Here is an 18,622-nt window from a genome sequence, read left to right as displayed (position 1 = left end):
GCTCTCACAAGGATGGCGGCGTGTCCCTCCCTCCGCCAGTAATCTGCCTTCCCCTCACCTTCCTTCTTCCCACCCGAACCTGCCCTCAGACTCCTGCAGCTAGGGTGGCCTCTGGCCCCTCTCGGCCTTCCTGCCTCCCTTCCTCTCTGTGCCCCTCACCAGGCAGCTTCCTCACTCCTTCCCACCCTGCCCCAACCACTTCACCACCCTAGAGAAAGCCAGGGGCAGTCCCTCATTGACTGTGTGCCCTTGGACAAGACCCTTTGCTTCCCCTGGGCCTCAGTTTCCCCATCTGGGAAAGGGCTCAAAGGATGACACTGGCCCCTTCCCACCAGAACCCTCCCAGCTTCTAATTTTAGTGAGCCTGCCACCCATTTTGCAGATGTACATCCTGGTTCTCAGACACATTCTCAAAATGACGTTCCCCCAGAGCTCCTTAAATTATACATTTACAGTCTAAAAAAAATAGAATTCAGAAATAACAGAGCTCATAACACATCCCCTTTAATGGTTCAATGGGTTGGCAGGGGGTAGGCAAGGTAGGTAACACTTAACACTACCTGGTGGAATTATTCCATTTGGTTGGAGGTGGTGAACTTCAGGGCTGAGGGGGCAGGTGGTCCCACTGGAGGAAGCCTTTGCGTGAAGGACTGGGGTGGACACTGGGTGTCCAGTTCAAAGGCAAGAAGTAAGGGGGAATCTCTGAGTACTCTGAAGAGGAGATCTGGATGGAGGAAGGGGTGGAGGGAGGATCTGTTGGAATGATCCACTTTGAAAGAGGGGAGGACCCCAGTCAAGGCACCAGTGGTGGACGAGAGGAGCCACAGGGTGACTCACTGGAGCTAATGCACACCAAGATCCATCCTACTCCCTGCGCCCCCGGAAGAGTGAGGTAGATGGAAGGTCAAGGGGTGGGGAAGTCCATCAGAGGTTTCTGTATTTTCACTGCAATGTCGGTACCAGTGAAGAAGTGGGAAGAGGTGTCCTGGTGTAATGGATGAGGGTCCCAGGGAAAGGATCACTCCTCAGGTAAGTTGGAGGTGTGAGTGACAAAATTAGATGGTCCATGTGCCCTGCTGGCCCTCCTATTGGTGGGTGGGCGGGGTCCAGTGGAAGACACTGCTTTTCCATTCCAAAGTGCTAAACCAGTGGATGCGGTGGGGGGGGGGGGAGAGCGGGGGTGGGGGTCGGGCTGGAACGTTCCACCGGTGGATGGGGGTGTCCCAGTGGAAGGTACCCCTCACTGGACAGGTGAGTAGGGAGGTGACCAGAAGCCTGGTTGGATCAGCCCCAGTCCAGGATCCCTTCTGCCCCTAAAGGGACCTGGTGGTATTAGCTGGGCCGGTTCAGGAAGGGACAGTGGGCACAGACATGGCAGCCCAAGCATCAGTCACGTCTGAGACCAGGGCCCTGCGGCCTCCTACTCCTCGGGCGTGGGATCTGCCTGGGGCGCGGGCGGCGGGTCCGGGGCGCAGAGCTGGGCGCGCACCTCTTGCATCTGCGCCTGCAGCTCCTCCAGGGCGCCCCGCGGCGGCGCCGCCTGCACCTGCGCCTGCAGGGCCTCCAGCGCCAGCGCCAGGCGGTCCACCTCGTCCCGCATCGTGACCCAGGCGGCGCGCTGCTCCCCCTCCTTGCGACTCTGATACGCCTGGTGGCGCCAGTACTCCAGCACCAGGCAGCTGCAGGTCACGACGAAGACGGTGGCCTCGCCCAGCAGCTCGGCGCCCAGCTCGGCGGCCGCCTCCTCGTTCAGCGGCTTGACGGCTTCAGCATTGAAGCCCATGAGGCGCATCTTGGCTCGCATCTCGGCCCAGTGGTACACTGCGGGGGAAGACAGGGGTCAGGGATCTTTGCTGGGGAATGCAAGCCCCGCCCCTCGACGCCTTGGTGTCCGGGTCGGAGCAATGGCGACACGGCAGCCAGAATAGCGGGCGCCAGCGGGGAACGGGCCCCTTAACCAAGACCCACGCCGGGCCTCGCACGCGGAGTGCCCAGTTAGTTATCTGGCCAGGGGTGGCCCTGAGGGCATCTTTTGAAAACGTCCAGAAGATTCTGGTGATCGGCTGGGGATGAGAATTGCTGCCCTGGAGGGGAGGTCCAGAGTGGGGGCCGCAATCTCTAGGAAGGGGTGGGAGCGGTCAAAAGTCCAGGGCGGGTGTAAAGCTTGCTCCTTCTGCCCTTCCCACAACCCACCTGCCAGGCTCCTTCCCTCCCCCCGAAGGTGGAGCCGAAGGTGCTGCGCTCTGTCCTGACGTGTGTTCACTGTGGGGTTTGGGGCTTTGGACGGAGCTCAGGGCTGGAGCGCCTGCTCTAACGCCAACTCCTTCCTTATCTAATCACTTACTCATGTGAACAAGGATTATCAGCATTGTGATCACTTGTAAATGCAACATAAGCCTAGAGTTGATGTTGAAACCTGATTCACTGCAGTAATAATTAATATTCATCCACTGATACACGAATTGATGGGAAAAATAAGGTTCCTTGGGCTCATTAAGGGATGAATTTCTGAAAACATTTATACTTGACCCCTTCCAACCATCCTCCACAACAACCAGGCTGACCTAATTAGGTTTTCTTCCTTTAAGTTAGAAGAATAACATGCACATGGGGGGGATCATTTAGACTACATAGAAGGGGGTAAATTGCAAGACAGAAGTCCATCTTTCCACCTCCAGCTTTAGTTCTCCTATTCCTCAAAGGAATAGGAGGACTATTTTTTGGGGGGGCTGCACAGCGCGGCTTGTGGGATCTCAATTCCCACACCAGGGATTGAACCCCGGCCACAGCATCAAAAGCCTGGAATCCTAACCACTAAGAGGTTAACCACTTCTATTGGCAGACCAGCCAATAGAGAAGGACTTGAATCACCTAAGAGGATAAAATCTAAATGGCCACTAGACATGTGAAAAGATGCTGACCTCCATTACATGTCAGGAAAATATTAATTAAAATCACAAAGAGAAAGCACTACACACACACCAGAATGGCTGAAATGAAAAACCCACACATCCTAAGTGCTGCCAAAGATGTATCACACTCAGACTCGGAGGAGGTAATTGAGGACACCCACTCTGGCAGCTGGTTGGCAGCGACTCCTAAATTTAGCATTCAATGCTCTATGAGCCAGCAATTCCGCTCCTGGGTGGACACCCACAGAAACCTGTCACATGTTCTCTGAAAGACATGTCCCTGCATGTTCGCCTCAGTGCTATGAATAAAAGACTCTAGACCACCCAAATGCCCACCCATAGAAGGATTGGTAAAAAAGAATGCACACAGTGAAACACTCAACAGCAGTGAGAACAAATGAACCACAACGACATACAAAAAGCTGAATGAATCTCACAGACAATGTTGAGTGAAAGAGGCCACACAAGCATACATGCTGTGTGATTCCATTTATATAAAGTCCCCAAAGAGGCAAACTCAATCCACGGGGTTACAAGTCAGGATGGTGGTTACCCTTGGGGGGCATAGTGACTGGAAGGGGGGCATGGTAGGGTTTCTGGGGGGCTGGTTATATTCTGTTTCCTGTTCTTTCTGTGAGTTTATCAAACTATACACTTAGGATGTGTACACTTTGCTTTAGGTATATTGTAATCCAGTTAAAAGTTTTCATAACCCAGGGCTTTCCTGGTGGCGCAGTGGTTAAGCATCCGCCTGCCAACGCAGGGCACATGGGTTCGAGCCCTGGTCCGGGAAGATCCCACACGCCGTGCAGGAACTAAGCCCGAGCGCCACAACTACTGAGCCTGCACCCTAGAGCCCATGCTCTGCAACAAAAGAAGCCACCACGAGAAGCCCACGCACTGCAACAAAGAATACCCCCTGCTCGCCGCAACTAGAGAAAGCCCGCGCGCAGCAACAAAGACCCAACGCAGCCAAAAAAAAAAAAAAAAAGTTTTCATGACCCAAATGAACGAGAGTTGTCCAGCCACCTTCCTGATCTCTTCCAAGTGAGTTTCACTTGCAGCATCTGGTGAGGCCCAGAGAAATGCCACTGTCCGGTGCCATGCCCTTGGTCAGTCTCTTTCCTCCCTGTTGCCCATGGGCAGCCAGACATGGCCTTGGCCACCTGTCAGATGAGCCTGAGACATCTAACTTCAAGGTGTCTTGACTGCCTATTTAACCCTCTTCCTGCTGGGAAACTACACTGGCCCCTCCCAAAAGGAACCCCAGTCTTATGATGTCCCCCAGGCTCCTGCCTGGGTGCAGGAAGCAGGGTCGTGATGGAACCTTGAACTCTCTATTCTCCCTGAGGGTCTGTTTGTTAGAAGGCAAAATGGATTCAGAATCCAGGACTGAGAAAGTCCAGGCCCCCACTCAAAATGGGAAGGGGATGGGCACGACTATGGCCTGTGTTAAAGGGACTCAAAGACACGATGACAGAACATTCCTTTCTTTTTTTTTAATTTTTAAATATTTTAAAATTTATATATATTTTTTGGCTGCGCTGCAGGGCCTGCGGGATCTTAGTTCCCCAACCAGGGATCGAACCCATGCCCCCTGCAGTGGAAGCGCGGAGGCTAAACCAATGGACGGCCAGGGAATTCCCCACATTCCTTTTTGTTTAAAAAACAAAATTTGATGAGCAGTTAAGAGAGTCTTTTATAATATAATTTTATTATATGATTTTAACCACAATTTTAAAAAATATTCAAATTCCATATGTCAATTACCTCCATAAATCTAGACAGTTTCTTAAGGTAAAGGCTCAAAAGGGAATCTCAGCCTGAAATTGAGGAGGATTTTATGTCACAATCTACAAATGAAGCTATGCTTGCCAAGCACAGTAGTTAAAACAAAACAAAGCAAAAATGGTGAAATTACTCATGTTTGCTTCCCTAGCAGTGTCTTATATCCCCAGGCATGCTTTTGCCAACTTACCAACACTTCTGAAATATTTCACTACTAATAAATCTCATGATTTACAAAGGAAAAAAATTAAAAGAACGAATGAGCTTTATGTATTTCAACACAGAAAAATCTCCCAAACATAACGAGAAGAAATACAAGGTCCAAAAGATACAAACAGCGTGATAAAAACAAGAACGTGCACTATGGACACACATATATATTCAGGAAAAGTATAAAGTCTCACATGGAATAATACTCAGCAACTTCAGGACAGATGAAGGAGGAACAAGTGAGAACGGGGTGAGGCTTTTTAGCTTTAGTCCCTAGAAAAGGGAAAAAAACTCAAAGCAAATAGGGCAAAATGTTAATATCTATTAATTCTAAGTGGTAGGTACATGGGTGTTATAGTATTTTCTCTATGTCTGCAATATTTCACAATTAAAAGTAAAAAATTAGTTCAAAAAGAATAACAATTATATTTTTTGGCCATTTGGAAAAAAAAGGATTTTGATGAATGCACAGTGATAGAAATCAGGTCAGTGCTTCCCTGAGGTCAGATATAGATGGAGAGATGGACTGCAAAGGAACACAAGGAAATTTGGGGGGGTGAAGGAAATATTTTTAACTATGGTGGTGGTTTCATGGCAAATACCTGTGATAAAACCCATCAAAGTGAACCCTTAAAATAAGTACAGTTTATTGCATGTAAGTCATACCTCAAAAAAAGTTGTTAAATAAAAAGGAATTTCATAAGATTAAGAAAGTGAGAAGGAAAGCCACAGACTAGGAGAAATATTTGCAAATCATATATCTGGTAAAGGACTTGTTCCAGAACATATAAAGAGCTCTAAAACTCAACAATAGCTGGGAATTCCCTGGCGGTCCAGTAGTTAGGACTCGGTGCTTCCACTGCAGGGGGCCCCGGTTCAATCCTTGGTCGGGGAACTAAGATCCCCACAAGCCACATGGCGCAGCCAAAAAAAAAAAAAGTCAGCAGAGAAATACCAATCAAAACCACAGTGAGATTCCATTTCACACCCACTAGAATAACTGTATTCAAAACAACGGCCAGTTGCACACATGTCCACATCAGCGTTATTCACAACAGCCAAAAGGTGGAAACAACCCCAAAGTCCATCAATTTGTGAATGGATAACAAAATCTGGTATATTTATACAGTGGAGTATTATTAATACATAAAAAGGAATAAAGTACTGATACATGTTACGACAGGGATGAATCTTGAAAACATTATGCGCAGTGAAGGAAGCCAGACACAGAAGGCCACGTAGTGTATGATTCTTTTATATGAAATGTCCAGAATAGGTAAATTCATAGAGACAGAAAGCAGATTAGTGTTTGCCAGGGGCTGGGGGAGGGGAGAATGGGGAGTGACTGCTAATGGACTTGAGGGATCTTTTCAGTGATGGAAATGTTCTAAAATGACTGTGGTAACAATTGCACGACTACGTAAATTTACTAAAAATAAACTGTCCACTCAAGACAGGTGAATTTTATGGCACGTAGATTATACCTCAATAAAGCTGTTTAAACAAATAAACAAGAAAAAAGTAGAGTCTCTCCCACTGAAACTGGCAAATGCTGCTGTGCAAATGCGCGGGCTTCTCATTGTGGTGGCTTCTCTTGTTGCGGAGCACAGGCTCTAGGCGCGTGGGCTTCAGTAGTTGTGGCACATGGGCTCTAGAGCGCAGGCTCAGTAGCTGTGGCGCAAGGGTTTAGTTGCTCCACGGCATGTGGGATCTTCCTGGACCAGGGCTCGAACCCGTGTCCCCTGCATTGGCAGGCAGCTTCTTAACCACTGTGCCACCAGGGAAGTCCCTGGACCTGAAATCTTGAGCAAGGTATCAAGGATGCCAGGAGTGCCTAGGAGTCATGCAGGAGGGAGGATGGCAGGTGAAGGGCGGATGTGGGGTGGTACCCACGGTGCTAGCAGTCCTCTGACCTCAGGAGTCCACCAGTGTCTCGTGCTCACGGCAACCTGGGGTAGACGCCTTGCTGCCAAGTGTTGGCCCAGCCAGGGACTACATTTCCCAGTGCCCCTTGGGGTTAGGTGTGGCCAGGGCATTAAGTGCCGGCAAGGGGAATTGAGGTGAAGTGAATAGAGTGCCACTTCCAGTCCTGGTCCATAAAACCTGTGCTCTCCTCCTTCATGCTCTTTACTGACCTCTGGCTGGAGTGGACATGACCCCCAGGGTGACCTTGAAAGGCACAAGCTGAAGATGGTGGGACTGCATCAACCTGGGTCCTTGAATGACTGAGCAGAGGAAGAGGGCTGTCCTGCCACATGACTCCCCTGCAAGAACTGCTATACAAGCAAGAAATAACCCCCTGTTCTAGGTGCCATTACACATTTTAGGTCTCTTAGTGACAACATTGGTGTCCTGAACTATAGACCTCCAAGATTCCTGCTGATTTTCCTAGCCTTGGTCTCCAATATATCCTTCCAATATATTCTTTTTCTGCTTCCGTTGGCCCAGGATGGTTTCTGTTGCTGGCATTGCAGAGTGTTCACTGATGATGACAAAATTCAATGCTTTGCTAGTATTTCCTCTGCGCTAGGCACCTCCCTAAGTGTTTTACATGTATTAACTGTTTCGATGTTGTAATAATCCCACAAAGGAAGTTCTGTTGTCAAGCACAAAGACATACGGTGAACTCCAGCTCATCCAAATAGTATGAGGTGGATCTAGGGCTTGAGTCCAGGAATTTCAGTGTCAGAGCCCACACCCTCCTCCAAGATGCTCCACTGCCCTCCAGACAGATTCTCTAAGCCTAGAAATGACTGCCAGTTACATCCATTTTCACACAGCACTATTCACAACAGCCAAAAGGAGAAACAACCCAAATGTTCATTGACAGATGTACAGATAAACAAACTGTGGTCTATCCGTACAATGGATATTATCCAGCCATAAAAAGAAATGGAGTACTAATACCTGCTGCAACATGGATGAACCTCGAAAACATGATGCTAAGTTGAAAGAAGCCAGACACAGAAGTTCACATATTGTATGATTCCATTGATAAGAAATGTCCAGAACAGGCAAATCCATAGAGATAGAAATCAGATTGCTGGTGGCCAGGTGTTGGAGGGGGAGCGGATGGGCAGTAGCCACTTAATGAGTACCAACTCTTATTTTGGGGGTCATGAAAATGTTTTGGAATTAGATGGAGGTGATGGTTGTACAATGTGGTGAATGTACAAATGCCACTTAATTATTCACTATAAAATGGTTAATTCTATGTTATGTGAATTTTACACCAATTAAAAAACAAAAAACAAAACTGCGGAACTCCACACAAGGGGCACCCTCAGCCGCAGCCTCGTCTCCTGCCACCCCCTGAGCTACCCTCACTGCAAGAAGCCAAAGAAAAACAACTGTGGAGGAAGGATCCTGCTTCCTCCATGGGCCCTGTAACTTGAAATTTTTAATTTTTTTAATTGAAGTATAGTTGATTTACAATGTTGTGATAGTTTCAGGTGTACAGCAAAGTGATTCAGTTATACATACGTATCTTTTTCAGATTCTTTTCCATTATAGGTTATTACAAGATACTGAATACAGTTCCCTGTGCTATACAGTAGGACCTTGCTGTTTATCTATTTTATATATAGTAGTGGGTATCTGTTAATCCCAAACTCCAAATTTATCCCTCCCCCCCTTTCCCCTTTGGTAACCATAGTTTGTTTTCTATGAGTGCAACCTGACGTTTGTGATCTGCAGCCGGAGGAGGCTGCTCAGTGGTTGCTTGGGGGAGGGGAGAGGGGAGGGGGGCAGGGAGAGGGGAGGGGGCAGGGGGAGGGGAGAGGGGCAGGGGAGGGGAGAGGGGAGGGGGAAGGGGGAGGGGAGAGGGGAGAGGGGCGGGGGAGGGGAGAGAGGAGGGGGGCAGGGGGAGGGGAGAGGGGAGAGGGGCAGGGGGAGGGGAGAGGGGAGGGGGGCAGGGGGAGGGGAGAGGGGCAGAGGGAGGGGCTTGAGGAGACTGGGGAGTGATGAGATGTGTCTACTATCTTCAATGTGGTGGTGGTTTCACGGGTGCATACGTATGTCAAAACATCAAATAACACACACTACTGTACATAAAAGAGGTATTTTATATATAGAAAAAATAGATATTTAAATATTGTAAATCAACTGCACTTGAATAAAATTAAAAAAAATTTAAACCATCAAATGATACATTTTATATACGTGCATTGTATTGTGTGTCACTTATACCCCTCACTTAAAGCTTATACCTCACTTAAAGCTGCTTTGACAAAAAAATCCGAGATAAGGCAGGATAAGCACCTACTTAGAAACAGAGAAAAAGGACTGAAAGAGTTTGTGGCAGGAGAAAGGGTACAGCGTGGGTAGCGTGGGCTGGGCTGGAATTGCTGCTTTGATGATAAAGCCTTAGAGAATGTTTTGCTCTTTAAACTGAGAATAAAAATAAACATTTAGTGTAATTACACACGTGCACACGCACAGACACAATACTCGTGGGACCTGAGCACTGTTATCTTGGATCCTTGCCCCCTCACCTGATTAGTCACCGGATCTGATGAATCCCAGTCTCTGCTCCTCGCCGCCCCCTGCAGCTCCCCAGCCTGCACTTGTTCAGCCTCGTCCTCTCAATCCACGCTCCCCACGGAGTGATGGTCCCAGAAAATAAAAATGCACCGAAGCCACAGCCCTCTCCTTACGAAAACCCTACTGCAGTAGTCTCTACTTGCTCACAGAAAAAGTCCTGACTCCTTAAAATGGCCACAAGGCCCAATGGGATCTACCCCATGGCTGATGCTCTGGCAGTTTCCACCTGTTCATTCAGTGCCCAGACCCCTCTGCTCTCTCCCACCCCTGGGCCTTTGCATATGCTATTCCCTCTGCCTGCAACACTCACTCCTCTCCACACCCACCCTGAATTTTCAGATGCCTCCTCCTGTTGGGAGTCCTTCGTGACCCCCCAGGCTGGGTCCATCACGATTTATGCAGGTTCCCCCATCCCAGGTCCACGCACTCTGGGTCGTCACTACCTGTGGATGGACTGTCTCCCTCATGACCTGGGAGTCTCGAGAAGGCAGGATCCAGAGTGTCTTGGTCACCACTGTGTCCCCAGCACAGCCCTGCCTAGCACAGGACTGGGCACAGAGATGATATTCATAGAATATTTGCTAAAAACATGAATGAATGAATCAATCAATCAATGAATAAATAAACTACTGACCAATTACAAAAGGGCAAAGGGCACTTTTCCAGTGGCAGACCTGGTGGTCATCACCTGAACCAAGTGATCAAACTCAGCATCATCAGAAACGGGACACACCGACATCGTGTCCTGATGGAGTTGCCAAGGGAAAGACACAGCACCACACACATCGTTTTCCTGCTGAAAATGTTCACTCTCAATCTAATTATGGTCCAGAGTGTGGGTCATTTGCTACAGGGCAACTGAGCTGGAAGTTCCAAAAACCCAAAGTCATAAAAATCCAAAAGAGCTAAGGAACTGTCTTAGATTTTTAAAGATTAAAGAGATGTGACTATAAAATATAATTTGTGGATCATGATTGGATCCTGGATTGGAGGGGGAAAAAAAATCTACAAAAGACATTTTGACATTGTTGGAGAAATTTGAAAAGAAGCAGTTTCTTAAATGACATTATGAAATTATTAATCATTTTCTTAGTGTATAGTGGTTTGTGGATTATGTGGGAGAAGGTCCTTATTCTTAGAAGACACTTGCTTCAGTTTTTAAGGATGGGGAATTCCCTGGCAGTCCAGTGGTTAGGACTTGGCGTTTTCACTGCCGAGGGCTCAGGTTCGATCCCTGGTCGGGGAACTAAGATCCCGCAAGCCACACAGCATGGCCAAAAAAAAAAAAAAAAAAAAATTAAGGACAAAGTGCCATGGCATCTGCAAATTACTTTCAAATGATTCAGCAAGAAAATCTGTGTATATATAGAGACAAAGATATAGATGTAAACTGTTATGGACTAAAATGTTTGTGTGTCCCCCAAATCCATATGTTAAAGCCCTTACCCCCAATGTGATGGTGTTTGAAAGTGGGGTCTTTGGGAGGTAATTAGGTTTAGATGAGGTCTTGGGGGCAGGGACCCCATGATGGGATTAGTGTCCTTATGAGAAGAGGAAGAGACACCAGGGCTCTCTCTCTCTCTTTGCCTTGTGAGGACACAGTGAGAAGGCGGTCGTCTGCAAGCCAGGAAAAGGGTCCTCGTCAGGAACTGAATCTGCCAGCACCTTGATCTTGGACTTCCCAGCCTCCAGAATGTGAGAAAATATATATCTGTCGTCTAAGCCACCCAGTCTATGGTATTTGGTTATAGCAGCATGATAGAAGACATAAACATGGGTATAGATGTAGACCTAGATATTTGAAGGACATAAACAGGACACAGTGTGAACAAGGGATGGATCCAGTAAGGGCACTTGGGTGTTGATTGTGTATTTCTTTCCATTGTTCTGGTAGGTTGGAGAATTTTTCCAAATAAAAATATTGGGGAAAACTGAAATATAAATAAAAACAAAAAACAAATACATAGTATGTGTGGAAAATACTCCAAAACGTAGGAGCCGATTATTTCTGCGAGATGGGTTGGTTGGTGGTGGTCTATGATTTTTAAGTTTTCTCCTATGAACACTGATGACTTGTTTGTTAAATCAAAGAGGAAAATTCAAAACATATGCATGATCAGATCCAGCGGCGTCATTTCCAGGAATTATTCTTAAGAAGCTAAGGATGGAATGCACAAAGATTTAGCCCATGGTCCCTGAGGACACCCCTCTGCCTAGCATGGCTGTTTGGGAAGGTCCTTTCCATCCAATCACCAAGGCGTCCTGATGCTGCCTTCCAGGTCAAGTAGAAGTGGGGCCACTGTTTGGTGTGTGATGTGTCCATCTTCTAAGCTTAAAACTCAAAACTCATGGGAAACCTGGAGGGGTGAGGGGGCAAACTCTGGGGTACCTTATTCACTGTCTCTTGGAGGGTCCCTGAAAGACTGAGCCCCAGGTACTTACAGAAGTAACATGTTCCCTAACATACCCCGTAAAGACTTCCTTCCTTTTCTGTCTCACTTCCCTCCGGAAGAACCCCTTGTTCCTCCCCTTCAAAGAGTTAAAGAATAGCAGTAACTTATTATCCCTGTAATTACTTTCTGAAGAGGGGAATAAGGCCCCTATTTGCAGCTAATTTGGTTATTTAAGAGCCAAAGAGTTTCTGTCTGGAATGATGAAAGAGTTCTGGAAATAGATGGTGATGGTTGCACAACATTGTGAATACACTTAATGGACTTAATGCCACTGAATTGTACACTTAAAAATGGTTAAAATGATGAATTTTATGTTATGTATATCTTGCCTCAGTTTAAAAAGAAAAGGTAACTTGGTAATGAGAAATTGGTTTAGGTACTGCTCTATTTCACCCCCAACTGGTCAACACCTACTGGGTGTACTGCAATACGGTCCTGTTGGTAATCACCCAGAGTTAGTGCACACCCCACAAGGTAAGGGCTCAGTCCCACGAGACTGCCCATACTCCAGACATCAGCCACAAGTGGGCTTCCCAGGCCATGTTCACTTCTGACTCACTGGCTGCAAATTCAGGGCTCTCACAATTCTCTCAGATTCAATAACTGGCTAGAATGACTCACAGAACCCCCTGAAAAACGTTATACTTACAATTACAGTTTTATTATAAAAGATGTACAGAGGGTGAGGTCTAGGAGGGAACACAGAGCTTCCTTTGCTCTCTCCCTGTATCAGAACAGCAATCAGAACAGGACTCAGGTTGCCACCCAGGAAGCACTCAGTTTCATCAAGAGTGATGAAATCTTCGGCCAAGTGACTGAACTCAATCTCCAGAGCTCCCAATATAGCTAGTTTAAAAATCACAACCTGGGACTTCCCTGGTGGTCCAGTGGCTAGGGCTCTGCACTCCCAATACAGGGGGGCCCGGGTTCGATCCCTGGTCGGGGAACTAGATCCCGCATGTATGCTGCAACTAAGAAGTCCACATGCTGCAACTAAAAACCCCACACACCGCAACTAATAAATTTATTTATTTAAATAAAATAAAATAAAATCACAACCCTCTGGGGGTAGGAGGCAGAGATAAATTAGGAGTTTGGGATTCACACATACACACTAATATGTATAAAATAGGTAAACAACAAGGACCTACTCTACAGCACAGGGAACTATATTCAGTGTCTTGTAATAACCTATAATGGAAAAGAATCTGAAAAAGAATATATATACAAATGTTTATGCATAACTGAGTCACTTTGCTGTACACCTGAAGCTAACACAACACTGTAAATTAACTATACTTCAATTAAAAAAAACAAAATCACAGCCCTCTATATCTATACCTTACGTCTAGGTCTTTCTGGTGACTGGCTCGGTCTGAGTCATCCCATCAGCATCACAAACATACACCCATCCTTTAGGAATTTATGAATGACTTTGAAGGGTTGTGTTAGGAATTGTAGTAACGTCTACATATATTCTTTATTACCAAGGGAGTTACTTGCATCTGGAGCTCATTGGTGATTGACTTTGCAGGGCAGAGGGCAGAAGACAGAAGCTGTCTTCCCCAAGTGCTGTTGGCCTCCGTAACATGTGCCAACCAGGGGCCTCCAGACGCAGGACAGGGCCCAGGACCAGTGTCAGCGGGGGATCTGGGCTCCTTATCTTCTCAGGTACAGGCCTCTCCCCACCATCCTCCTCCTCCGGCCCAGCTCCCCAACCCTCACGTCTCTCTCCCCTGCAGCTCTCTTCTTCCTGCGGTTCCCATTCCTGCAGCGATGGCCCCATCCCTCTAAAGGTGAGCACGGGTCTGACCCCTCTGGGGTGGCTGGGCAGCAGCGAGGGGCTCAACTTCCACCTCCGTGCTCGTGATCAGCTGAAACGCCAACCTGAGTGTGGAATTCTGACCCACTTCCCACCCCCGGGTTCTGGGGTCGTCTGTGTGGATCTCCCATGCCAGCCCCTTGCGCTGAATATGGGTGCAGGGGGGTAGGGAGGGCTTCCCGGGAGGGAGGAGAAATGTGAGGGTCGGGATTCGATTCCTGGTTGGGGAATTAAGATCCTGCAAGCCACGCGGCGCGGCCAAAAATAAATAAATAAATAAAGAGTCCCATCCTACCACAGGCCCAGCTGGCGAAGCATTTCTATTATCCCTTATTTCAACCCCACTACCTGACAGCCACTTTCAATCTGGGTGACACTCCCATGAAGCAGACAATCCCATTTTAGAGATGGGAAAAGTGTGGCTCAGAGGGGTGAAGTTAATTGCCTGAGGTGAGGGGGAGAACAGGGCTGAAACCCTGACCGAGCGCGTCTTCTCTTCTCTACTTGCCTAAGCAACTTCAGCGACATTAGTTGCAGCCCTAGAACCAGGTAAGTGTACTTCTTTGGTTGTGACTGGGGCGCCCAAGGTGAGCGATTGGTAACCCTGCGCACAAGGGCAGGAGACCACTGAGGGCTGGAGAGCTCAGCACCCAACCCACGGCCCTGGGCCAGGAAGAATGCGGATGAGAAGGAGGCAGCCAGAGGAGAGGGGTCACGACTGCTCTGGGGACAGAGGCGAATGGGACGTTGGACATCAGCGCTGGGTAAAGGATGAATGGATGCAGGGAAGTGCAAATCAGAACCACAAGGAGATACGACTTCCCACTCACTAGGGAATGGGGTAATCAGAGAGTCAGATAACACGGGTTGGCAAGGATGTGGGGAAATGAGAACTCTTATACACTGCTGGTGGAAATGGAAAATGGTGAGGTCAGTGTCCGGAAGAGGCAAATCTATAGAGACAGTAAGCAGACGGGTGGCTGCCCAGGGCTGAGGGGTGTGGGGAGGTCGGAGGAAATGGGGAGCAAGTGCTAATGGACACGGGGTTTCCTTTTAGGGTGATGGACATGTTCCAAAATTGATTGTGGTGCTGATTGCACAACCCTGTAAATATACTAAAACCCACTGAATTATATGCTTTAAATGGGTGAATTATATGATATGTGAATTCTATCTTCATAAAGGTATTTAAGAAAAAAAAAACCCAAAAGACAAGGGAAAAGGGAATTCCTTGGCAGTCCGGTGGTTAGGACTCCGCGCTTTCACTGCCAAGGTCCCGGGTTCAATCCCTGGTCGGGGAACTAAGATCCTGCAAGCTGAAAAAAAACAAAATGAACGGATGCGAGGGGGATAAGGGACGGGAGCAGGGCTCAGGCAGAGGCCCTCCGCCCAGGCCCTCCCGCTGAGCCGTGTCTGGCCCCCAGGTGAGGTGCTGGTGGTGAGAAAGGAGCCGTGGCGGCTCTGTGGCACTGTGGCGCTGGACCCCAAGCACCGGAAGTGGAGCTGCTGCAGAGACTTCTACCCTTTCCACCGCCTCACGCAGAGGTGCTGCCAAACCCGGGGGAAGTTCATGGTCATCCCCATGAACCCGGAAAAGTCAGAGGCTGAAGACTGCAGAACATACACCTAGAAAACTCTAGGTAGGTCCTGGCCCCGCCGGCGGCTTCCCTTTCTGCTCTGGGGGTCACAGAGACCCTTTTCTCTCTCCTTCCTTCCCGGGAGCTCTGCCCTCCGTGGAGGGGCTTGTCTGCTACCGGACAGGGCATCTGTGCCATTAACTTAGCTGCGTTCCAGCTTCCCACCGTGTGACCTCAAACAAGGGTCCTGCCCTCTCTGGGCCCAGTCTCCCTGTCACCAGTGAAGGGTATGCACAAGAACTTCTCATCCACACAGAGAGGGGCTGGGGCTTTCAAAGTCCCTTCCCACAGTTCCAGAAGTGACGTCAGGGGCAGCCCCTCCTGTGTTCTGCCCTCCTCTGAGCCCCTCCCCCGCTCCAGGTCCCAGATGCCCACATGTGTGTGATGGGAAGTCTCCTGCGTGTCTCACAAGAGTGGCCGACTCCAAACGCTGGCAGGCACGGGGGTGGAAAAGAGGCTCAGCTCCTGGTCGCTGGAAGTCACAACCAGGTGGAAATCACCGGAGGGCCACTGCACCGCACTGAGGCCTGCTGCCCCCCTCAAGGGTCCCCCAGACACTTCCCAGATCAGGGGAAGCCCTGTCTCTGAACCTGGGCTGGTGGTGACCTGGGTGTCAAGTTTTCTCTTCTCTGTATTTTACAGAATAAAATGAAGACTGGTGATTAGATTTGGGTGTGTTCTCATGCAAAGACGTGCTTGATGGAACAAGCCTGATACTGATGGGCACACACTCTGATCTGGTTTTGATGAAAAGCAAATCGTACTATTAACTGGTTAGAAATGTGGGACTTTCTTCTTTTCCTACTGGTTGATTACATTTTATGAACAGATGTTACAGAACAGGAAAGAACAAGAGCAATCTCCTTCCTAGGAATTGGAACCTCTATGGATCCAAAAGTGAACTTCTCCCAGGAGCATGCGTCCCACCCGCCCTGTGGGAATCGTGCACTAACTCGCAGTCACATGCAGTATTCCACGTTGCAGGGCAGCCCATCCACCTGCCGTCCCGGGGGTTGTTGCCATCTGAGTCACACTTGGGAAGGGAGACAGAAGCCTTGGAACCAACCCGATGCTTAGAGTGTGACTCACCAAGCCCAGGACCTTAGCTCCCAAACTGCAAGATCACATGAGGTAACTGCACGTGATTGGTTGGTGTTGGGTGTCCTGGTCTCATGCTCCCCTGGAAAGCTGGGGAACGCTGGGGCTGTGATACTTCCCTCTGCTCCCAGACCCCCTCTCTACTCTTGCCTGCCCTTCTCTGCTCTCAGGAAGCTGAGTGCCTATCCTCTGTTTCTGGTGGGCACGACTTTGGGCAGTGCCCTCAAGACAGGAGGGGACAGGTGGACTTCCCTGGTGGTACAGTGGTTAAGAATCCGCCTGCCAATGCAGGGGACACGGGTTCGAGCCCTGGTCCGGGAAGATCCCACATGCCATGGAGCAACTAAGCCTGTGCGTCACAACTACTGAGCCTGCGCTCTAGAGCCCACGAGCCACAACTACTGAGCCCACGTGCCACAACTACTGAAGCCCGTGCGCCTAGAGCCCGTGCTCCGCATGAGAAGCCACCAGCAATAGAAGCCCACGCACTGCAATGAAGAGTAGCCCCAGCTCGCCGCAACTAGAGAAAGCCCGTGTGCAGCAGCGAAGGACGCAACACAGCCAAATATAAATAAATAAATAAAATAAAATTAAAAAAAAAAAAATTGAAAAAACTTCAGTAGGACAAAACACACCAGAAACGAACATTAATTTCAGACAATGAAAACAGGGCATTTTTCAAAAGCAGAACAAACGTCCAATAAATGGCCAAAAAGACGCTCAGCCTACAGGTAAAACAAGAAAATGCAAATTAAAAGAATAATGAAATTCCACTGTGCACTTGTTTGGGTTGAAAATTTTTAAGTTTGATAATTGCAAGTGTTGACAGTTCCTCTGACACTTCGCAGAGATTTTAGGGGGCATTTTTATATTAACTATAAATGTTTGTAACGTATGCGGTTCTTTCAGCACTTGGCATCTCCCTGAGGAAACGCTCATGCTGGCCAGAGAGGTGTGTGCCGATCGCTCACTGTCGCAAGAGGGAAGGGGGGGACAGCGTCCGTGCCCCACAAAGGTGGCATGCCAGATCACTCCCAAAAGGGTTCTGCCAACATTGCCCCCAACCAGAGACAGGATTCCTTTCAGGGAGGGGACTTCGGTTTCTCTGGAATGGCTGAACCTAGGAAGAGACTAGCAAAAATAATAAGTATCAAGGCACAAGAATGTGGCCTCCGAGTGAGGCAGGCATCTGGACGTGACGGAGCCCGCTGTACCCCCGCCCCAAGTCCATATCAGCCCTTACTAGTGGAGGGCCTCTGGAAGCCTGGCCTGGGCGCTGCCGTTCCAGGGGTGAGGGGAGCCCTAAGACCAGAGTCCCAAGTCCGAGCCCACCACCTCCAGTTGCCTCCTTCCTCCAGGACGTCCCAATGGACTCCAGTAGCGTGCCCGATGGAGGCGCCGGCGAGATAAAGAATGTCAGTTTCACAGCTCGAGGAGAGAGGCCAGGACTGTCTTCCCAGCCCCCGCCGGCTGCAATTCAGAACAAATAACCAAAGCCTGCCAGAGGGCTCCCAAATCTGAGGCGACCAGGGGCTAGGGAAGGGCAAGGCTGTCCATATCTCCTCACACTGGTTCTGCTGCAGCCTCACCATCTCAGCACCAGTATGTCCCTTGTCCATACACAGAGCAAAAACCTTGAAGCCATCAATGACTCCCCACCTCCCATCACTCAGTAAATCCTGTCTGCTCCATCTTTGATATATTAATATGCCCAGAATCCCACTTCTGTCTACCTCCACTGTCTCCGCCTGCTCCAGCCACCATCGCCTCCCGCTTGGACAATCACAGCTGCCTCTTCACTGGGCTGGCGGCTTCCACCTTTGCCCCCCCATAGTGCGTCTGGGGATCCTGTTAAAACTAAGCCAGCTCACATCTCTCTTCTGCTCAGAGCACCTCCCGTGGCTCCCGCTCACCCCACAGTAAAAGCCAAAGTCTTCACTGTGGCCCAAGGCAGCTTGCTTTATGTAGGTTTGTATAATCCATACATATGTGTATGCTTTTCTTTACGAAATAGAATAAAAGTGAATAGAAAGTAACAGAGTGCGTTGCACACGGTAAGGGCAGTTATTGTTTAGCGAAACTTTTGTTCTAAAAAGATATGTAATATACGATATTAATATATAAAATATATGATGCTAATATATATTATGTGTTATATAA

At 48.6% G+C, this 18,622-nt stretch overlaps 1 protein-coding gene across 1 annotated transcript; it reads right to left on the bottom strand.

Moving 5' to 3' along the window:
* Positions 1-56: 56 nt before the first annotated feature.
* Positions 57-18,267, bottom strand: LOC118884678 (optic atrophy 3 protein homolog). Its single transcript, XM_036832428.1, has 4 exons — positions 18,263-18,267; positions 6,871-6,872; positions 1,490-1,821; positions 57-724 (listed from the first exon to the last, which is right to left on the bottom strand). Exons 3-4 carry the CDS (start codon positions 1,802-1,804, stop codon positions 599-601), a joined length of 441 nt encoding a protein of 146 aa, XP_036688323.1. The 5' UTR covers positions 1,805-1,821; positions 6,871-6,872; positions 18,263-18,267; the 3' UTR covers positions 57-598.
* Positions 18,268-18,622: the final 355 nt, after the last annotated feature.

This window comes from Balaenoptera musculus, chromosome 19 (genome assembly GCF_009873245.2).
Source record: "Balaenoptera musculus isolate JJ_BM4_2016_0621 chromosome 19, mBalMus1.pri.v3, whole genome shotgun sequence".
Lineage (NCBI taxonomy): Eukaryota > Metazoa > Chordata > Mammalia > Artiodactyla > Balaenopteridae > Balaenoptera > Balaenoptera musculus.
This window is presented reverse-complemented; position numbering and strand designations above follow the sequence as displayed.